This window comes from Cyphomyrmex costatus, unplaced genomic scaffold (assembly GCF_001594065.2).
Source record: "Cyphomyrmex costatus isolate MS0001 unplaced genomic scaffold, Ccosl1.0 scaffold123, whole genome shotgun sequence".
Lineage (NCBI taxonomy): Eukaryota > Metazoa > Arthropoda > Insecta > Hymenoptera > Formicidae > Cyphomyrmex > Cyphomyrmex costatus.
Window position 1 is genome coordinate 3,964,554 of NW_017275207.1, and position 22,419 is coordinate 3,986,972.

General features: G+C 34.6%; 1 protein-coding gene and 1 long non-coding RNA gene across 2 annotated transcripts in view; both read left to right on the forward strand.

Annotated features, from left to right (window-relative positions):
• Positions 1-17,137, forward strand: part of LOC108781409 (uncharacterized) — an 86,567-nt gene extending 69,430 nt beyond the window's left edge. The window contains exon 3 of the long non-coding RNA XR_001940942.1: positions 17,070-17,137. This is a non-coding gene — a long non-coding RNA (uncharacterized LOC108781409). The remainder of the gene's footprint in view (positions 1-17,069) is intronic.
• Positions 17,138-17,248: 111 nt separating this feature from the next.
• LOC108780696 (plexin-A4) lies at positions 17,249-18,460 on the forward strand. Its single transcript, XM_018548487.1, has one exon. It carries the CDS (start codon positions 17,249-17,251, stop codon positions 18,458-18,460), a length of 1,212 nt encoding a protein of 403 aa, XP_018403989.1.
• The last annotated feature ends 3,959 nt before the right edge of the window (positions 18,461-22,419 follow it).

A 22,419-nucleotide genomic window follows, 5' to 3' on the forward strand; every position in this document is an offset into this window, starting at 1 on the left:
CCGAACAAAAGACGCACTATTATCTATAATCGTATTTAATGCAAGCCAGCTCGGGTAGCATCTGTGCGAAAGACATGACGGAAATATAATCAATAAAGTGCATCTCGATGGGTTTAATCGCATAGACAGGCCGGCCGCTTCGTTAACCCTTTCAATGAAAATTAATTTAACGAGGTCTTACATAGCTTCTTTTTCTCACGAGGACGCTTCCCTTTTTCTTTGTTAGGAAATCCGCGGATATAACTCGGTCAGATTAATAATCTTTAAATTTAGCATCTATTTAATAATATTTTTGTCGGGTTTTTCTGTGTCCTTACTATGAAATGAAAAATATTAATTATAATTTAACCAAAAGAGAGTATTCTCTCTCTCTCTTTGAAAGAAATATCATAATGAAAATTCAATAAATACAGTCTATTCGGATGTTAAAATTTCGGATGTATATGATACAGTTTTAATATGTTTTTACCAAGTTTAAAATATAATATATCATTTTATAAAGATTAAAAAAAATTTTGGAAATTTTCCTTGTATTGTAATATTATACATTTTTTAAATAGATGTTTAAATAGTTGGTAAATATATCCGCGTCATTCTTATTGGCATTTAGAGCGTCATAAATTACAGCAACCTAGAAATCTCGTTTCGTCTCTTTTCCCAGACGATGAATTACGCGCGTTTTATTGTGACGCGTGACACGCAGATCTAAATATAAACACGCGCGAACAATGTTTCAGCAAGACGTAGTGATTTGCTTGAGCCCCTCGAGTCGCTGCTTATGCTGAAGGGACGTAAATCAATTTTAGATAATCCTATTAAAACCGTCATGCCGCCACGTTAATTTGTAATCGCATCTTGCGTAAAATTGGTTGCGTTTTGAAGTTCGATTTACGCCACTTTCGAAATGGACGGACACGTTTATCACGTGGCAGTTTCGAAACTAATCGATATCGTAGACGTAACAGTGCTTAAAACAAGACTTGTTGGACAGTTTGGAAAAAAGTTGTTCCTTTTATGCCCTTCCACCTATATCCTCGACTTCTCTCTACGCAACGCTTTTCTAGATAAATCCTTCAATTACGGGCCGGTCGGACAAGTCGGTAAATGTGGACGCGGCGTGGCACAACCTTCGGAAACTTCGTTTCGCCGTCTCGGGACGGCGGCTTTAAGTGATTTATAATCAAAACTGGATTAGAGGCGGGTTGGAAAAGCCTTAAGTTGCCTCGCAAGCTCGGGGCGAGGCCCAAGAGCTTTATGCGACAGGCTCCGCCAGGTGATTTAAAAGTCGTCCAAAGTGTATTAAACGTGGGATTTTCACAAAAGTGTTCGGCGTTCGCAGCATCAGCGTTCTTTCCCCTTTCCCTTCTGCATGTGGTTACGGTTAATATAAAGTATCGGAGAACTCTCAAAGTTTAAATTTCAATCATAGATATCCTTTGATCAATTTTGAAGTATTTTTTCTTTCAGTTGAAATTTTTGGCATCAATACAAAATTTTTAAGTTAGACACTTTAAAGAAAGCAACACTATTATATATTGGATAAAAAATTTTTGTTTATTTTAATGTAAATAGGTTCTGCGTTTTTGTAACATTTAATGTGAAATTCAGTTAAAAAATTATTTAATTTTTAATAGTATAAAGAGTATAACAATTTTATTATTTTATGTATAATCTCGGCGTTAGTATCAGTCTCGGAAAAGTTGTTTTAAAAATTTTTCTATTTTTTGGACAGAAACGAAAGAAAACAGATTCTTTTTCTTGATTTTATTTTCCCGAAAAATTAAGAATACCATAAATGTCATGCAGAGTTTTTTTTTTTATTATAATGTACTTTTGTGGAAACATGATTTTTTGACGTCTGTGAAGCTGGCCCATCATTGTCAAAATTTTGAAAAAATAAGCAGAGTTCTGGTTGCCCCCCGAAGAGTTCTAGAGTTCTCTATCAAATTTAGGAAGAGTTCTATTGATTAAAGCAGCGAAAACACCATTTGAAATTACGGGGGGGTCAACTTCACGATTCTGCAACTTTGAAGAGCTATAACTTCTAAACCGTTCATTTTAGCACGTTGGTCTATAGAGGACAATCGATAGAACTCTTTGGGGGGCTATCAGAACTCTCAAGAAAACACCGAATTTCCAAAATTTTTTCAAAAAAATTTTTTTTAGAAAAAGAAATCTTTTTTTTAAGAAATTCGGCAATCTGATACGAGTTCTAGTAGCCCCCCGAAGAGTTCTAATGATTATCCTTAACAACCAATGCTCTAAAATCAATATTTAGAAAGATATAGTACTTTGAAGTTACAGATTATTAATTTTTCCAAGTCCACAGACGAAAAATTTTTTTCTCGGAAATCCTGTGTTTTCTTGAGAGTTCTGATACCCCCCCAAAGAGTTCTATCGATTGTCCTCTATAGACCAACGTGCTAAAATGAACGGTTTAGAAGTTATAGCTCTTCAAAGTTGCAGAATCGTGAAGTTGGCCCCCCCGTAATTTCAAATGGTGTTTTCGCTGCTTTAATCAATAGAACTCTTCCTAAATTTGATAGAGAACTCTAGAACTCTTCGGGGGGCAACCAGAACTCTGCTTATTTTTTCAAAATTTTGACAATGAATGGCCAGCTTCACAGACGTGATTTTTTGGCATTATTATAATTGCGTGACGGAAATTGTGTTGCAATTATGACGGACATGATTATCATAATGATTAATTACAGAAATCAAATATGTAATGATCTGATTTTATTTTAAAAATCCATTCTCTATAGATTGCAATCAAATCATTACAATCAACGTTTATCAAGCAGTGAGTAATATGCAACTGTACATTTGTTGAGTTATACTATCAATGCAATTGATGACATTTGATGCTTTGGTATAGCATTCGCGCATAATATAATAAGCATCACTATATCATAATCGCTTGCAAATAATCGTTTTGTTAACAATCAACACATATTATTTTCTTTTGACACTTTTTATTTATTACATAAAAATGAGTTTATGTAGTAAATATTAAAAATTCAAACTCTTACTTACGAAAATTTGTATTTGTATAGTAAACGGAAAGAAAAGATCGGCTGATTTATCAAATTAGATGGTAAAATATGGCATAGCATTTTTAATTAGCTGCAGCGTCCAATTTTTAGTTGCGTTAGCCTATCCGCAATGTAGAATTTTGATAGGCTAATGCAATAAAAAATTGGCTGTTGCAACCAATTAAAATATGCGATGTTATAATAAACGTTAAATGTAAATTCATAATTAGATTTAAAGAGGTCGAAAAAAAAGATGAATTTTGCAATTCACGTGCAAAGGAAATAATTTATCGTTTTAGTTTATTTTGATGACATCTAAAAGCAATTTACACGGGGCAGTATATTTGGAAGGAAAACTCTATTTGATAAAACGTCTAAAAACGCGAATGATTTGTGGTTATAGTGTTGCAGTGGTGACACAGACTGCTGCTATTTCGTTACAATGGGAAGAGCTAGGCTATACGAATTCTCGCGGCGAAACGGAAAGTCGTCGAGAACCTTACGTCGGTGTGTGACAGGTGTGTCCGATAGCGATATCTCGACGTCGTATTATATAATACACGGTATTATACGACCGTATGTCGTAACCTCGAAATCCGATTTTTGAAGTGATCCTGAGTTAAAATTATTTATATTCTGAGAGATTTTAATTCCAAATAACAACTATGGATTAATCAAATATTTATCTCAAATATTTATTTTAAATGCAGAGCTTTGATTAAAATTTAATATTTTATTGCGAGAAGAGAAATTTTTTATGTATGAACTTGGGTTCAATTGCGAATAATTGCAAAATATATAAAAATGCTTTGCGATTAAAAGATTTTTTAGTTAAAAAAATAATTCTGATTTTAAGAGATTATTTTATCTATCATATTTATGATTTTTAAAAATTTATTTTCATAATTGTTACAATTTTCTTTTATTCTATTACTAACTATATATTTGTTTAAGATTTTTGACTCGCAATCAGAAATCAGATCGCGAAGTTATGACACGATGTCACGGAACACTGTGTAACGGAGGTGTCTCATGGCGGTTTCGTCGAGCCCTTCTCTTGACGTGACAGCTCGCAAATGCACGTCCATATGGTCGTCCAACATGACCGCGCATCTCGTTGCATTATTTCGGTTACGCCGATTCATCACGTTCTGACGCATCGTCGGTGACTGCTGCACTATGACGAATGTCATCCAGACACTGCCTTTCGTTCTTCGATCTATTACTGCGCACGATAATGAACGATCGCCTGTTACACTATCATCGTAAAGTTTGTATTGCAATATAGTAAATTAAGATAATAGAAATAACAATACTGAAAAGAAAGAGGAAGAGAGGTAGAGAAATAAATGAAAATATATTCTTTAAACTAAAAGATAATTACAGAATCATGTAAAAATTATTAAATGTTAAAATGCTCTGAAATGTAAAGAAAATACAATCAACGTCCACCGTGATATACATAACTAATATCGAAATATTCGACATGTTTGATGAATTTATTTTATCAAATTGTACTAGTTTTGTCGATAAAGCCGTATAGATATCTATACGTTACGGAAATTGTTAACTCTTTTACTTGATATCATAATTGTCAGCTATTATCTTTAACTATTTAATTTTGTACTTGTTTCAACGATAATTTGTCATGAGAGTTTGGACAGCACAATACAGTATGATACAAGTTTTCTGAAACTTGAAGTGTCAGCTATATTAAATAATCGATTTTCGTAAATTTGTTGCAAGCAATACATGTCTTATTAGGTATTTAATGACGTTTAGTATTACATCTTTAAATATTATTGTAATTTTTCTAACAGGATAAATAAAAATACGTACCTATACATTTACTATATCATCATATTGCTTTTTTCTGTTAAGCAGATATATATTTCGTATATGTTAAATGTTTTAAATACGTTATAAATCCAGGTTTATGAGGTATTCTAAAATAATCATTTGTGTTATATTTTCTTTTTGAAAACACGTATAATGTTGTAAATTAGTTTTAACTCTAAAAAATAACTTTTTAAAGAAGAGACCTAATTTAATTATTTAAAAAAGTGTTATATTTACGTGTTTTCAGTGAACTTATAAAACTATAATAAACATTTGATCTACTTAAATAAAAGGAATATATTATATGTTATACATAGAAAAAGGAGATCAGTAAATTCAGTCGTCTGGACGTAAGTCTCTCTCTCTCCTCTCTCTCTTCCCCTCCCCCTCCCTCTCCCCCTCCTACCCTTCTTTCCCTTCTTCGTCTTTCTTTTTCTCTCTCTTCCCTCTCTCCACGTGCACTTTTGACAATTTATCGCATATAGGATAAACGTATACAGTATAACAATGGGGGAGAAACCCCGTACCCCACTTCTCACTTTCTGCCCGCTTTCCAAGTCGGTTTAGGCCAGAACGACGGTGAGCATACCCTTGGGTCGATCCTCCCGGACAACCAACTCCAAAACCCCTGGCGTCTCTCGGGGGGCTTCGGCGTACGCTATATAATGCTCGGGAAACTTAACAGGCAGCTCTGTACAAGCAACATCCCTCTTCTATTTCATCCCCGATCTCCCTGCGATCGTCGACATATCCTCTCCTCTCTCGTCGATAGCAGCACTACCATATTTTCGCGAAACGTCCCTTCTAACATTCGTCCGTGTTCCTGTTTCTTTCTTTTATAAACTGTGAGTCGTAAGTTATAAGTTGTAAGTTCTTACCCTCGTGTTCGGCTTAGCTTTCTATTCGAATTTCTAAACAGTCTTCACCCCATTTCATAATATGGGAACAGTTGGTTGCGGTTTCGTTGAAACGTAGTCTCTGTTTTGTATTAAGTATTAAGTGATACACACCAAGAATGTGACCTGAATTCAAGAATTGAATTCTGACGCCGTCGTACATAGAAAAAGTATTAAAGCAAATAAAATAACTTGAAAATAATTTTCTCTCGAGAAAACTTTATTTCGATAAGAAATATTTTGAAATAAGAATTGCAATTTGATAAAATAATAGTTGCCTCTGTGAGTTTTTAAAAACACTGATTTTTCTTATTTGATATTGTGCTCGTAATTGTTACAATATTTTACAAAAATTTTTTATATAAATATATATTGAGTTGAAACAAAAGTTCGTAGTTCAGAACTTTAAGCAGCTTTGTTAAAATAAACAAAATTTAAATTTAAAAAGAGTTTTAAAGCTTAAAATCTCTAGTTTTGAAAAATCACTGTATTTTGATTTCTGTAAGTTTAGTATAATTTTTATCTAGAGAACTACGAACTTCTTCTTTGTATATCTATCATGTGTCCAAAAAACTTGCAAAAATTGTTTACTTTCTAACATGAGAGCTTAAAGTTTTTCTCAAAAAATCACTTTTTTTTAATGTTCCTAAAGCTTTTCATTACTGATTTACCGTGGACTAAATAAGAAAAGCATTTTAATTTTCATCGCTTTGTTAAAAACCGTCATATCAATTTAAAAAAAATTTATTTGTTTAATATATTTAATTTCGTACACACAGTAATTCTATATTATTTTTATCTTACAAAATTGTGTGTCTCCAGAGAAGACTAAATTTTTCCGGTATGAATGTTATGTATTGTATTTAAACATCATTTCTTTTCTGGATAAAAATTTGTCATAGAAATCTAGCAACTAGCAAATGTCGATTGAGCGAGTGTCAATGTTTACCCATCTTGTGAGATGTCACATTCTATTGGCGCTCGGAGAACGAACTTCGTCCCTTTTGCCATGCCAGTGCATTTCGGCTAATGCAGTTTCCAATGTGGGACTACAAATTCTACAATTTGGCATTTGTTCATACAACGGTATGCGGATCGTTATTATTGGTGATGCGCGGCTGTAAATAACGTTTTGATGTCAATGGAATATTAATATTGCGCCTCGAAACTGCGCTTGTTAGCCCTACGGATTATGAGCTGCAATTACATTCGGAGCGTGTGCAAGGTGGTCCCGAATTCGCTAGGGACACACTGCGCAGGGCGTTTCGACAGGGGCTGAGAACAGCTCCAGCCGCCCGTTAACTACATTTAGAGCTCGAAACCGTTTCCACGAAACTTTACGGGCTTTCGAGCGGAGTAGAGGGTGTTCCAAAGCCATTTCCTTATACTAATCAATTTTTCGATAAATTTCGAAATAGCTGATACGTATCTAAAAATAAATATCAATTTTAATTTAAAAACATTGATTTTAGTGAATTAAACTGTAGCACAAAATTTAACCTATAATTTACAGTTATTTTCAAATACTTAAGTATTATATATAGTCTAACAAAATTGATTTAATCGGAAAGAGAAATGTGAACTATATATTATTTTTTCAACTTTTATTAATTAAACGAAAGAAAGTATATTGAGAAAAGGAGGACAGCGAATAATATTGTTTACTAATATTTCAATATTGTTTTTTTTTTTTTACCAATATTAAATCTTTTAGAGTAAATCTTTTAGTAACTAAAACTGCACGATTTCTTTTGAATCACTCTGTGTTATTCCCAGCGCATGCATTGGTCGAGTAACGATCGTACGCGACTTTCGATAGTAAGCGAGCATCGTTATCCACTTTGACCCGCGATAGGCGGTTTATATGCACGATCGTATAATACGCAACGAGCGGTCACTAGCACGTGCGCGCGTAGTAATCGAAGTTTATAAACCCGCTCCGTTATTAATCGCGCCTGATATTAATCCACACACATGCACAAATATGTACACACACACATCGTGCGTTAGTTCTTTCGTGTTGCAAATTGACGAGTTATCTCCATTTCCATGCTGAAATCAAACTCGCCGACTTTGTCATTTTGTAGATTTTCTATTATTCAGTCACTTATCTAATCGTGTTTTTCCAATTTACAAAAATTTTTCACCACGGTGTTAGTATTTACAAATATTTACATAAAACGTGTGATATTTTGAAGGATTTTTTTTTGTTTCTTTCAAAGAAGACATGTTTTGTTTTCTTACGACGAATGGTTTAAAAAATAGTAGTAAGTGTCAAATTGTCCTGTGCTGAAGTTATCCGATTCTGAACCAATTTTTTTTTATTTATTTTTTATGCATAGAACATTAAAAATTCAGTAAACTGCTTATCTAATGATAATAAACATTTATACAGATGACGTTTAAGTAAACAATTGCTTTTTATCATTACATCAGTACAGCTTCGTCAAAAATGTATTTTTTCTCTTACCTCCTCTCTCGTTTACTATTTATTGTTAGTTTGATACTTGTAGGTATTCGTTTGTTAATTGTTACGAAATTATTAAAAGGGCACGTAGGGCACTCTCAGGTCGAGTCACAGCCCTGCCATAAAGGGGCACGTCATGACGGAATTCATTCCCGTAGTGCATTCTGCGCATGGGGTTTCTCATCCTGCCCTTTCCTCCCTTCTGCTTCGTCTAACTAGACGACACACGTAGAGTCTCCCTTCCTCGCACGGACCCTCCTCGAACGTACCCGGTTCTATTTGTCTCTGTCACCAGTAAATGGCCTTTGCCGAGCACCACGACGAGTCTTCGAGATATCTCTTCTCTCTTTCGTTCTTCTCTCTCTCTCTCTCTCTCTCTCTCTCTCTCTGTTCGCAGATTCTTAGTGTATCTCCGTTCTCTCCTTGTCTTTCTCTTTATGTTTCTCTCACGCATTCCTTCCTATACGTTTCTCTCTCTTCTTAGGCCTCGAGTCGAGACCGATAAAAATTAGCTTGGATGACGCCATCGCATCGGAAGGACTTTTGCTTCTATTTCTCATTGACTTCGTAGTATAATCTCGTTTATTCGTGTTTCTCTGACTCTTTCCTTAAATGTTAAACAAGCATTTATCTAATTAATCCTCAAAAATGTTTTAATTTTTGTGATATTTTAAAATTATGTTATGTCTATATGGTAAACGTTGTCAATAATAGGCAACAGTTAATAAATAATAGAAACATTTAGATAAAGTAGACATGAATAACTGGTAAACTAAATCTTTTTTCAGTTATATGTACAATTGTATGTGTAATTGTATTGTATAATTTTGTTTGTATGTGGAAATCAAAGATATTTTATTGGTAGATATATCAACGGCAGTAACACTTTCGAATATTTAATACAACAGTATGATATACATGCCAGTTTTATATACGAAACTTTCATAATGCATTATTGTTCTTAAGCGAACTGTAACAAAAGTGATACATTGTGTACACTAAGGGTTAAGCAAGTGATACTGGCAGCTTGCCAAGACCGCGTCGCGTATCTACTGTTTACGAGCATTACGCTATCTTTTATTGGATAACATATCAATGGAAGAATTCATTTTACTCATATTTTATTGGATTTTACTATGAATTTTAATCGACTCATATACATCTATAAATGGATAATATATGTGTATGTATGTATATAAATATATATAGTTAGATAAAAGTGTTTTTTTCCTCCTATTGTATTTACTGTTTAATTGTCTTGTAATGTAATTGATCGGATAGAATTTATTTTAAGTAGAAACTTTAATTGGAATTATGATTGATGCTTACATTCATTATTCATTACTTTATATTGACTTTATATCCGCTATTAAAAATTTACTGCATTTGATATTTTACTTTAATTGTTAGTCATATATTATTGACAAATTTTTAAATCATAAGTATTTTATATATGTATCACACATACATATTTCGTTATGCCCGTGTTTATGTCAAATTACGGACACAGATGAAAATTTAATTTTCTGGCTATTAGAACTTGAAAAATTTTGTTACCTCAAATGGTTGCGTGAGTTTGTTGTTTTTGGAAAAAAAAAATATATGCAGCCAGATAGAAGATTGATGACTGCTAAAATAAAGAATAAATTCAGAAACTGTCTTCAGTTTACTTAGTTCTGTCTCTCATTTGACGCGGCGTCATAATACCGCTTAATTCCACCACGTGCAACAGAATTCATTAAATGAGAATAATAAAAACCAAACAGTATGGTACTATCATTGATGTTCTAGCCGGGTGGCCTCCTACTTCTCATTAACTTCGATGGACCTATGTTTGTTCTCTTACGTCCTTTTTTTACGTCTGACCTCATTTTCTTTGTAAGCGATCACCTGATATGTGATCATTTCCACAAGCCGGACGATATATCACCTTGTTACTTTATGGATCGTACCTCGTTAGCTGACGGAAGGAATGATCTTAGCTTTGCAACATGTGTCCGTAGAAATAGTTGTGCAGAATTTATGTCCGCGCAATCACCATAATAGCTGTTTACTTTAGGTTATTACTTTTAGATTTCTAAATATTTATTTTATTTATTTTTATTTATTTATTTAGCGATGGCTTTGTTAATTTATTTAATTGGTATATCTATACATAATATGCATAATATTGTTAAACTTAAGTTACGAAAATCTATAACATTAAGTGACTTACTAATGTTATATTTAACTTTTTCATTATTATTCTTTTTCTTCTTTTCATTTCTTATTTTTTAGCAAATCGTAATTTTAAAATAACAACGGGCAAAATAGTGATAAATCGTTCAATAAATAATCTTCATGTGATAATTGGTAAGCAGCTCACATATCTTTTATTGTTCAGGATTTAATTATAAACATATTAAAAAGACAAAAGATATTATTTTATGTTAATATAGCATATATATTATATAATATTATATAATATTTAAAAAGTATTTACATATTTAAATTTTTTAAATTGATGGCAAATAAAAATCTTATAGATAAGATTTGTATGAATAAAACGTATAAATAGAAATATTTATATAATTTAATTAAAAATACAAAACTTGTGTATTTTGCGTACTTGAGCTTTGAATATTTTATACATTCTCTCGAAAACACTGAAATGTTGCATTTTCGACGCAAACACCGGAAAATCGACTGAGATAATAGCGGGTTTGTAAATCTTCTGAGGCCGAGACGGAGATAACGAGTTAGGATGTCTTCGTAGAGTACGCTTCTTCGCGATTATATACTTTGCGGACATTTAGTTTTGGTTTAAGTTTGCCGAAGAGGAAAGTTCGCCTCTGTCGCCGCTAACAATTCGATATGCTGGACTTGCCGAAGGAATCGGTTGTTTTTAAAAAGTCACCAACCGGACGATTGTTTAAACCCTCTAACGATTGTTCAACTCGTTAAGGATCCATTAGGGGCTTCGGACTCGGTAGACTGCGCAAATTTTCCGCCGCTCGGAGTCTCTCATCCCCCGCTTCCTGTACTTTAGCGGTGGCAAATTAATTCAAGTTTTCCCATCCGAGTTGGTTATAGTAAGTTTTTGCTAACGGCCGTTCTCTTCCAGGAAAATTTCCCCGTAGACCATAATAGCTATGCCGCTATGATTAAGAGCTTTTAGTTTGTTAGGTTTAGGTTTGATAAGCAATAAATCGCTGTTATTGAAAACAGCGTTACTCTTTTTCCTCTAATTCTGATTAGAAGTAAATTAAATAGAAATATAAAAAAAAAAAGTTAAATATAGAGCATTGATATAGAACTATTTAAATGTGGAAGAGTCATTATTATTGTTTCTCACATTAAAATTACGGAAAGAGCGGGTATGTTAAGTTAGCACCCCAACTATAGTACTCAGGAGTTCTGATTAGAGTTCCTACTTCCTTTTGACGAGACGAAGAGTTCTCTATAGTTAATAACAAGAGTTCCGCTCAATAAACATTTTTTTTACATTTTTTAAAAATGGGGTGCTAACTTTTTATCGAATTTCGAGGTGGAATAGTTCTGAGCGGCTTAATAGCTTCAATTTGCGATTGCCTAGAGTTCCTGATATGTAAAAAAAATTTCGAATAATAAAAAAAAAATTAAAAATTTTTGAAAAATTAATTTTTAGGTACAATAGTTCTGATGATAATTCCTGCTTCTTTTTGACGATACGAAGAGTTCTCTATGATTTTTAATGATATATGCGCTTAATAATCATTTTTTAATAATTTTTTAAAAATGGGGTGCTAACTTTTTAACGAAATTCAAGGTCGCATAGTTCTGATCAGCTTAACAGAAGTATTTTGTGAATACCTAGAGTTCTTGATACATAAAAAAACATTTTTATCAAAAATTTTTTGGGAGTACCGAGTAGTTCTGTTCGGAGTTCTGGACATTTCTCGACGAGTTCTGTCGAAAAGTATCAGGGCTCAAAGCGATTGGACCAACGGTTTCTGAGATATACTTATTTAAAAATTGTATGATCTTACAAATTTAACAAATGTCGCTGTATCTTACAAACCGTTGGTCCAATCGCTTTTTCACCTGACAGTTTTCGATAGAACTCGTCGAGAACTATAAGAAACACTACTCAGAACTACTCGGTACTCTCAAAAAATTTTCCGACGTGGGACTTTTTTCAGTGGGATTTTTTCAATTATGCTAGAAGTTTTCGTGACATGTTTTCTGCTGCGTCAATCGTTTGCTTAATGAGGAATCGAGAGGAATTTAAGCTAAGGGAATGAAAGATTTTTAAAGCATCGTGGAGAGCGTTCCTCTATGTTTCGACTTTTCTCGAGTCCCATAATCTTCCCCTTTCGATGCTCATACTCATTCTTTTTCATCCTTTTCAATACTTACACTTTCTTCTAAAGCACGTTTATCGAGCAATCACATTCGTTACGTGGCCTTTTCTTGAAAAGGCAATTTGTCTCTTAAGCTGCATAGGCGATCTTATCTTCAACGCACATTCCATATGGTGGTCATTGTAAATAAATCTTTCTGCATGAAAGATTGGTAGTTGAAGAATCAATTTATTATGAATTTTATAAGATGCAATTTTAAAGGATGCTTTTGTTACTATAATTTATTTTAAAGTATTAAATATTTTTATCAAATTTTGTATATTTTTTAATTTTTAGTGTATATGATATTTGTGCTATATTTATAATCTTTTTCATGTGATATTCCTATTTTAGTTATTTTTTGTATAATATAGTATATTGTATAATGACATTACGTTGATGCATGATCTTCATCACTGATTGAGTGAAAATATCGATACTTCGATGAATTTAAACATTTCAACAAACTTGAGTTTGGCAACGCCTCGAGCTTCTGCACGCTAATTACCTCGTAGTTTCACGCATGTTTGACTTTCTCGACTAACGTAACTCGTTGTCGGAAACGAGAGGTGTCTCCGTCGTGTATCGCTCTGGCGAAATCGCGGTGCAAATTACCGAGAGCAATTAAGATCGTTAATTACGGACGTCAAAGTGCGTGTCGCTCTTCTCTAATACAATGGGAATTCATGAAGAAAGGCACGCGTTCTCTTCATCAGATACGGAAGGCTATCTTAGTCTATCATCTACGATAATTATAATTAACATGCGTATCGACATTGGAAATGCAATATTACATCGACACATAATATATATGTATATAATGTGTCTATATATACATATTACATATGTATAATACATATATAGGCATATATGTATGTACATACATAGTATAGACTAGAATTTCTCTTCAACATAAACCAAGAAGGAGATTTGGTTTACAACTATAATCTTACCTCGCTTCATCTATCTGTATCTTTACCTTTACTCACTTTATTTAAATACTTAATTAAGTTAGAACACTGCATCTTATCTTGTTTTTTTTCTGTCATTTTTTTTACTTTATCTATATCTTATCTATATTATCACAGCCATATACAAATCTTATTATACTGACTTTATTGCCTCTATGTAGACCTGTTTTATATTCTGTTCTTATCGCATCTCCTTCTATCATGTCTCATATCCTCTCCTCTCTCTCTCTCTCTCTCTCTCTCTCTCTCGCTTATGTGCGTATCATATACATATATGTTTCATAATATATGTTATATCCATGCGCATATATATTGTACATATTTATTATTTTCTAATATTAATCGAAAGACTTTTTATAAAACTGTTCTTAAGCAGCTTTTTGCCTCGACACATTCTCGCATCGTTTCTTTCCTGAGAAATCGCGTGCTCGCAGTCAATTCAATACTTATCGGTGCACGTGTCACTTGGTCTACTTTCTTTGTATATGCAGTCGTTACTTGTACTGCTTGCTCACTGCAAATGGCTCACACAATCGCGCGAACTTTATCTTTTTCTTTTCGTGGAACAAGTGCTTTTATGCGATATTGGACTCTCCGATTCGTCATTTAATGACGCGTACTGTTGGATCGAAGTTGCTATAGCCTACAAGACTGCAACTACGCTGTGTTGAATAATAAACAAATCGATAGCATTCATCGTTTCTTCCAAGCTTTTCCGAATACGCAAAGTAGTAGGAAACTAATATTATTCTTTCGGTAGTCAAGTTATTCGTTACTTCATGAAGTTGTGCAAAGTTACAGTTTCGTGAAGAAACAAGTAGAACATTTTTTTGCATTTTGAAATAACCTTTTTTATCTTCTATCTAAACAACATAACTGGACGCTGTAAAGTGCTTGTTAGTAAATGTAACAATAATCTATTTAAATTATGAGTAAATAAATTTTATACAGTTTCTTTTTTATTTTATAGTATTGATATTCTAAGAAAATAATTTCAAGATACTAATAGAAATAATTAATAACTCGATTTTTTCAATATTTCTCAATTATCTGACTAATATAAACAATATTTTGTACTTTCACAGTTTCTCATAGAAAATTAGAACACAGCATTGTTAAATTTATTTCTTTTTTTTGTATAATTCTGTATAAAATTGCTTTACCTCTTTTATTACTTTATTCTAAAATATGTAATTGATATTAAATTATGTGAATGTATCAATTACATACATAAAAAATATATATTAAGCAAAATAAATAGTTGAAATCTTTTGCGATTGAAGCATTTTTAAAAAATCACGCAAAGTGTTTACGATTTTTATGCAGATGTTTCTAATCTTCTTAGGAGTAGAGCGCTATAAACCGAGGTTGACATCGAGTAAAATTGGCGGGGAGTAATCCAGGAACAAGTGGGGGAAATGGGTCTTCAGGAAATAAGAAAACTTTTGTTCCCGATCGACCGTTACCCTCTGCATTGCGATAAGAGACGAAAGAGAGATGATCGTTGCCTCCTTTTTTTTCTTTCGTTCGCCCGTTCACCATCTTTCGCTTTTTCCAATGCTCGCCGGCTGCACGAAGTCATTTTCTTAAGAGAGGGCCGACGAGATGCGTCGAGAGCACGTTTCAAAAGCACCTGGTTTTCTTTTGCTCGATAAATCGTACATTCCTCTCGCTCCCGTTTCACTGCCGCCACGAGATCTCGTTATTTTCGTCCTACTAAGTATTTTCCCTTCTTCGGATCCTGTGAGAACGTGAACTGCCGAGCAATCGCTAAGGAGGGGATCCCTAATCACGTAGAGATGCTTACTTTCTATTAACGAAACGTCATTTAGATATCTTTACCTTTGAAGTTGATACGCTAGTTTGTATACGTTTATCAAATCGCTTCATTTAATTATTATAGTTTTATTTAATATCATTTATTTTTTACCTTTTATGTAAACATTTGAGAACGTCTGTTAAGCTGATACAATTACTGTTGCACAATCAAATAACGTAGATATAAATTTAATGATTTTTTATATTACTAGTTTGTTCGCGATTTTTATTCTTTTATTCTTAACCGATTTGATTAAAATCGGTGTTGTGTCAACTTAAGCTTATAATTAGCACATTGATAAAGATCAGAAAGTAAAAAAGCAACATGTGTCTCTTCAGTGCTATTTATTACTAATCGGTCATTAGCAAGAGAGAGAGTTGGTTGTACTACTTTTTATTTAGAAAAATTATCCCGCAATTACTCTGTGTACTAGAATAATAGCGTAAAATATTAATGTCATTAGATATCTTGTTGAATTATATGTTTCTGTGTGTCTTCGATGCTTTCTGATTTTCTTACTCTATCCTTAACTTTTAAAAGCGATTAGATACTCCACATCAGCGTAATTTTATTTAAATTACAAATTCAACGAAAATTGGGATAGATTGTCTCTGATATTAATCAATAATAAAGCAATTTGAATTGTTTCTAAATTATTATTAAAGATGTAAATAAACTGATTAATAATAGTAAATAATAAGAAACAATAATTAGTAGATTATATCACATTATACTGATATTAACGGATAGCAATTTTAACACAATAAAATTGACATTCCAAAAGATGAATTTTTTTAAAAATGTAGAAGTGCCAACAGACTTTTTAAACATCTGTTTTAAAAAATATTTAGATGATAATAAAATAAAACATACATTAAGTTGACATAGCTAAGCAAATTATAAATACTATAAAAAAGCACTAAATTTTTATCTGTTTTTTTATTCAGTTGGGTCTTAAATAATAACATGTGCCTAATATTTTTGAAGATATTTTCAATACAACTTCTGAAAGCGCTGTTTGCAACGTTGCGCATTATTATGCTTGATTTTTATCATGCGTTCTCGGCAATAATTGTTCCATGTCGTTGCACTAATTGCACCTTTCCCTTCGATCGAAAGTAGATTACGTTGCGTGCAAGAGGTGCTCTCACCTTGAGTCTGAGAAGATAATCGTTACAATTATGTATGGTGAATACTGTCTCTTGCGTATAATGTCTCGTTCCTCGATGTTACGAACAGTAGTTACAATAACAGACGTCTGCGGAAAGATAAATTAAAATTGAAAGAAATTTATAATTATTTTTCAGAGGAGACATTAATTAGAAAAGATGAATATCAAGGGAGATAAAATTATTATGTGCAACAATTATGTATTTAAAAATTAATAATGTGTATTAAAATAATATTTTTTTATATCGTAAATTTAATTTTTCATTATAATCAACAGAGAAAGAATTTCGCAGTATATATGAAATATCCCCTTAATGATTTTTTCTTTTGTACTTAATATAAATATGTGTGCATGACAGGGAGAATATTTTTCCTTTAATGTATATTTTTAAAATGTGAAAAGTTTGTTGCTTCCTATAATATATTTCTTTACTGTTCAGCATTTCAACTGTGCTTTATCGTGTATTAACTATCATGTTAATAATCAAATATTTTGTGCATTTTTGTGCAGGCCTGGGAGAGGCTCAAGGAAGTAACCACCTCCGCCACAATCGCCGGACAGCGCGGAAGAGGAGGAGGAGGAGGAGGAGGTGGAGGAGGAGGTGGTGGTGGAGGAAGGCGCGACGGAGTCCGTAGTGTGGAAGTAGAGTAGGCATGTTGTCAGTCTTCCCGGCAACAACGGCGGGGACGATGAGGGTGGCGTGGTCGGTGATATCGCGACCGAGTCGACGATGTCACCTGTCGCTGCCGTTGATCCTGATCCTCACGCTATCGCTATCGTTGCCGATAACGTGTTCGTTACCGGCCGATATAGTACAGAAATTCCACGATCCAGAAGTGGAACGTATGAACCACCTGGTAGTGGACAAGAACACGGGCCGGGTGTACGTAGGCGCAGTTAATCGTCTCTATCAGCTGTCGCCGGACCTGCTGCTGGTCGTAAAGGAGGTCACCGGACCGAAGGGCGATTCCACAGCGTGCTCGATGCTAGACTGCCCCCGTGAGGCGCAAAAGCGGCCAGTCGACAACGTAAACAAGGCCCTGGTGATCGATTACACCACTACGCGGCTCATCTCCTGCGGCAGCCTATTCCAAGGCATGTGTACAGTGCGCAATCTGCACAACATATCGGACGTGGTGCAGGAAGTAAAGGAGGCGGTGGTAGCAAACAACGCCACTGCGTCAACGGTCGCGTTCATCGCACCTGGCCCGCCAAATCCACCGGTCTCCCAAGTCATGTACGTCGGAGTGACCTTCACCGGTAATTCACCTTATCGCTCGGAAGTGCCGGCGGTGAGCTCACGTTCCCTCGACAAGGACAAGATGTTGAACATCGCAGAAGCAGCAGTGACGACCGGTACGCGAATGTACGTTAACTCTCTATCGCGCGAACGTTACCCTATTAACTACATCTACGGCTTCAGCAGCGGTGGGTTTAGTTATTTTCTCACCACACAAATGAAGAATACGGAGACACCGATCTATTTGTCAAAATTGGTCCGCGTGTGCCAGGATGACGAGCATTATTATTCTTACACGGAGATACCGATTAATTGCACTAGCGACGAGCGTATCTACAATCTGGTGCAAGCCGCCTACGTCGGCAAGGCCGGTTCGGTACTCGCTGGCGACCTGGGCATCACCGCTCAGGACGACGTGCTCTTCGCTGTATTCGCCGAGAGCGACGGGCCCAACAGTGACGTGCCGCGACCGCACTCAGCTTTGTGCGTGTACTCGCTTAAGGCGATCCGCCGCAAGTTCATGAGCAATATACAGAGATGTTTCAGCGGCGAGGGACAGCGAGGCCTGGAATTCATCTCACCGAGCCACAAATGCATATCAACGGTGAGTCATTTTGAACAGCTTAATTTAACCGCTGCTTCTTCTCCGACATGTACGTAATCTCGATGATGTCACTTGGCATCTTGCTCGTTATCTAAAGAAAAACAGAATATACTTTTGAATTGTAAACAGCGCGGAATTTAGCTTCGAACATTCCTTGATTTATGATGAGTATTTTTTTTTAAGATTCATATTATGATCTAGAATATACGTATAGGTATATATTATTTAATAGGAGCTCTATCGCAATTTAGATTTTCTTAAAAAGAAAACTTTAAATCTTTCTAATGTCTATCTATGAAGGAACTCAACTATAGAGTACAATTTATCATTTGTAATCGTGAAATTTAGATTTAGCAAAACACGAATTGATTTATCTTGTGTCAAGAGGCGTTTTCAAAACATGTTATTCACCGCCTCGTTGAAATCTCTCGTTACTTTGTTCATTCTCTCCGTTTGCGGCGGTGGATTGATAGCTCGTTTAAATGAATTGATATCTCGCAGTATAGCTACTGCCGGCTAACAATAACTTGCGGAAGGTACCTCGTGTGTACGGTACTCGATAGCTCGGCACCACGAGGGTATCAGTGCCATCGCGCTAGCTGGAATTATTATAACCACACGGCGTGGCGCGGCGCATGGCAGTGCATTCGTGGTTGTTGTCGAGCGGCTGAATGGCCGTCAGATGGAAAGACCACCTCCCGTTGCAAGAAGGACGCGATTCGTCCTCCTTGATTATTACGGCACGAATCAATCGGCTGCGTCTCGCAGGAAGCTCAGTCCTCTTTCTCACTCATTCGCATTTACGTAACAGGTGGCATCGAAAAGCTTAAAGAAGGCAAGAAGGACAAGCTGTCCTCGTACACACAACGCCATATGCTCCTTTCACACGGGACTCGCGTCACTTGTGCATGCGAGAACAATCCTCGCTGCGTCCGCTAGCATAGGCTATGTCGATACTTATCATTTTTGTATCGAGAAATTGTGAAATACTTATTATACTACGCATAAAGAATTTTGAACACGAACAAACGTTAACTGTGTGTTAATTTTACCGGAATCTATCATCTCTGAAAATATTATATTTACCCATCGTGTGCGATCTGCTAAATTGCACGTGTAATATTGCATTTAAACCATTATTTGCATTAATGCGGAAACACGCATCAGAATATTGTTTTATTTACATAATCGCGGAATCAGCATTATGTTGCAATTAAAATGTATATGTGATTCGCAGTGATAAAGTGGATAATGTCCGTATATTTAACCGCGATTATTTGGCGAAAATATAGCAACGCAAGTTGAGAATTCGTCAGAAACGTCACGAACCAAATTTGATTATTCAGTTCGCACAGTTAAAGTTTATTACAATATTTTCCGTGAAAACGACCGAATTTTTAATCATCTTTATGATTTTTCGAGAATTCACCTGCCGCAATAAAAGTCTCTATGAGACTGCAAATCCGGTGAAGTCTTTTCCGGATTCGCACGCATCGCCGATCGGTGCAACAGATTCTATAATTTATTAGCGTACCAAGAGTATTATATAGGTATTTGATCGTACAGAGCAATTTTATTGCGCGCAACCAACAGCAATCACATTCCATGACTTTTTCCTCCGCCCGTCACAGGCAGAAACGCAACGAAAATGCACCTCTTTCGCGTTCATCGTGTCGTTTCTGTCCACAACCACCGAGGCCATCTCCTCACGATCGATCGCTGCCGATCGTTCGTCAGCGGTTAACCGAAACTTATACAACGCCGATGAGCTCTCGGTTTTGCTGACCGCTTTTCCTGACAATCCGTGTATTCGGAGTGCTGTCGCGTATGAATTTTCCAAATTTGAAACTGAGCCTTTTTGAAAATTTGATCGGATAATAATGCTGAAATATGCATGAAACTTTGTGTGCTTGAAACTTTATTCTTGAAAATTCCTAAATTCTTTACAACACAGAGATTGATATATCTCGACCAATTTTGGTTGGAAGAAAGTTAGTCCAAATTGGTTAAAAAATCCGCGTATGAAAGGAAACCTAAATCGCTCTGTGCATTCTTCCGGCGGAAACCCTGGCGAATGAATTGATTCCGCACGGATACACGCGACTTCGGACGAATTTCACGATTCATGCTCGTCTCAATAAGCGATCACGAGGAACGTTTCTCCCTATAGCCATATTGCGAAGTCATCCCTCGAAAGAGAGCGAAATGGACTCAATATTGAATTAGGTGGACACGCTTATTATTTGATTTTGTTAAATTACTTTCACAAGATGAAGATATGATTAATTATATATGTGTATATATAATATATATATATTACTACGGTGAAATTAATTTAACAAAGCCAAGTATATAATACACATACATACATAAAGTATGTATATTTAAACATACTTTAGTTTCTTTTTTTTGAACGAACGAGCACAGAATAAAATTAATTCTACACAACACCATAAAAGACTAGAATGTTTCTGATTGTGTTCGTGTACTTGCTAAATACCGTTATTTTTAATCCATATTATCGTTGTAGATCGAAATTCACATTTTCATTTTAAATATATTAATGATTTTTAACGATCTCAGAGGTTTTAATGATTTTAGTAATTTATTTAAGACTAAATTCGTGTAACAATTGGATCACCTCTCGTGAGCAGTTATAACAGAGATTAAACTGAATAGTAAAGTCCTTTATATTTTTCGAACTTTGAAATAATTAATGAGATATTAATTAATAAAGATGTACGAACAATCGTACGGAGACATCCTCTAACTTTACTTACTCACGTTTATTAGAATCTTTATTGTATTATATAATATGTTTCATAAATATCACTTATTCTTTTTTGCGTATAATATACGATTAAAAATGTGTCTTGACAATTTTTATTCAATTTTTAGTTTATTGTAAAAATTCTTTGACAAATGTAGAGAGAATATTGATATTTTCTTTTATATCTGGTAGAGTAGGTATATCCGTCAGAGTTTTCGCAAATTGATTTTTCTTCTCTTATCTTACGAGAAAGCAGTATTAGTGAATTGAACAATTTATCGTTATTTGTATGTCGTCGGTACTCGATCTCAGTTTGTCAGGAAATGTCGCGACGATTTCTCGACATGTGTCGATTTATATAAATTTCACAATTCTCAATGTATCTTAATCAAAAGCCACGATAAATTTTATATATATAAAAATAGATAAAAAGTTACATGACTCTTAATACTCAAAATACAATAATATGATATGCAAGGCTTATAAGAGTCTAAAAATAATAAAAGAACCTCCGTGATTTTAGTTACTATTATATTATATAATATCTTTGACATGTAAACAAAAAAAAAGTAAGAAGAATCGTAAGAAACATTGATTGGGATGAATTATTCTTAGGAAAAAGATAGAGGATGTAAGAATTTTGTAAAATATTTCTTTGAATACATTTATCTCAATTCTCTGATTTATTTTTACAAATTTAAGACAGTTATTTACAAAAGAAGCCATCCGTTTTTTCATATCAACGCAATCATTTATCTTCGGTATCGACTCAATGATGTAAAATTTTTTGCTTCCTTTTTTTCTCTTTCATAAAGAACACCAAAGGTTTCTGGCGATTATAACGAAAATTGCCCAGGATTCGTTGCGCGGGGTGCACCGGCATGGCTTTCTCAAAACTTTACCGGAACGGTACTTAGAGAACCGTTTTCAGTGCCCGCTTAAAGATGCGGAACACTCCGCAAAGTCTAGCGAAATGATATTCACGACGCCGCGCGAGATTTATTCAAATTTTCTGCATTTCGTCTCGCTTTCTCTTTCTCTCTTTTCCTCCATCGTGAGAACGTATGCCGGAACACAAAGGATTTCTTTGCGTAGGAAGGCGAGAAAGAGGCACAGAACCTGCTGAGAGTTAGTCGCCGGACGGAGATAAGCGGGCAACCATAAAGAAGATAAAGATTGTTTGTTTGGTCTAGCCGACGACGAGCTACCGTGGGACAACGTTCGTCTTTCATTTTTTATTTTCATT

What these genes read in the sequence shown, in the direction of transcription:
- LOC108780696 (XM_018548487.1), top strand. Translation starts at nt 17,249, where the DNA reads ATGAGGGTGGCGTGGTCGGTGATATCGCGACCGAGTCGACGATGTCAC.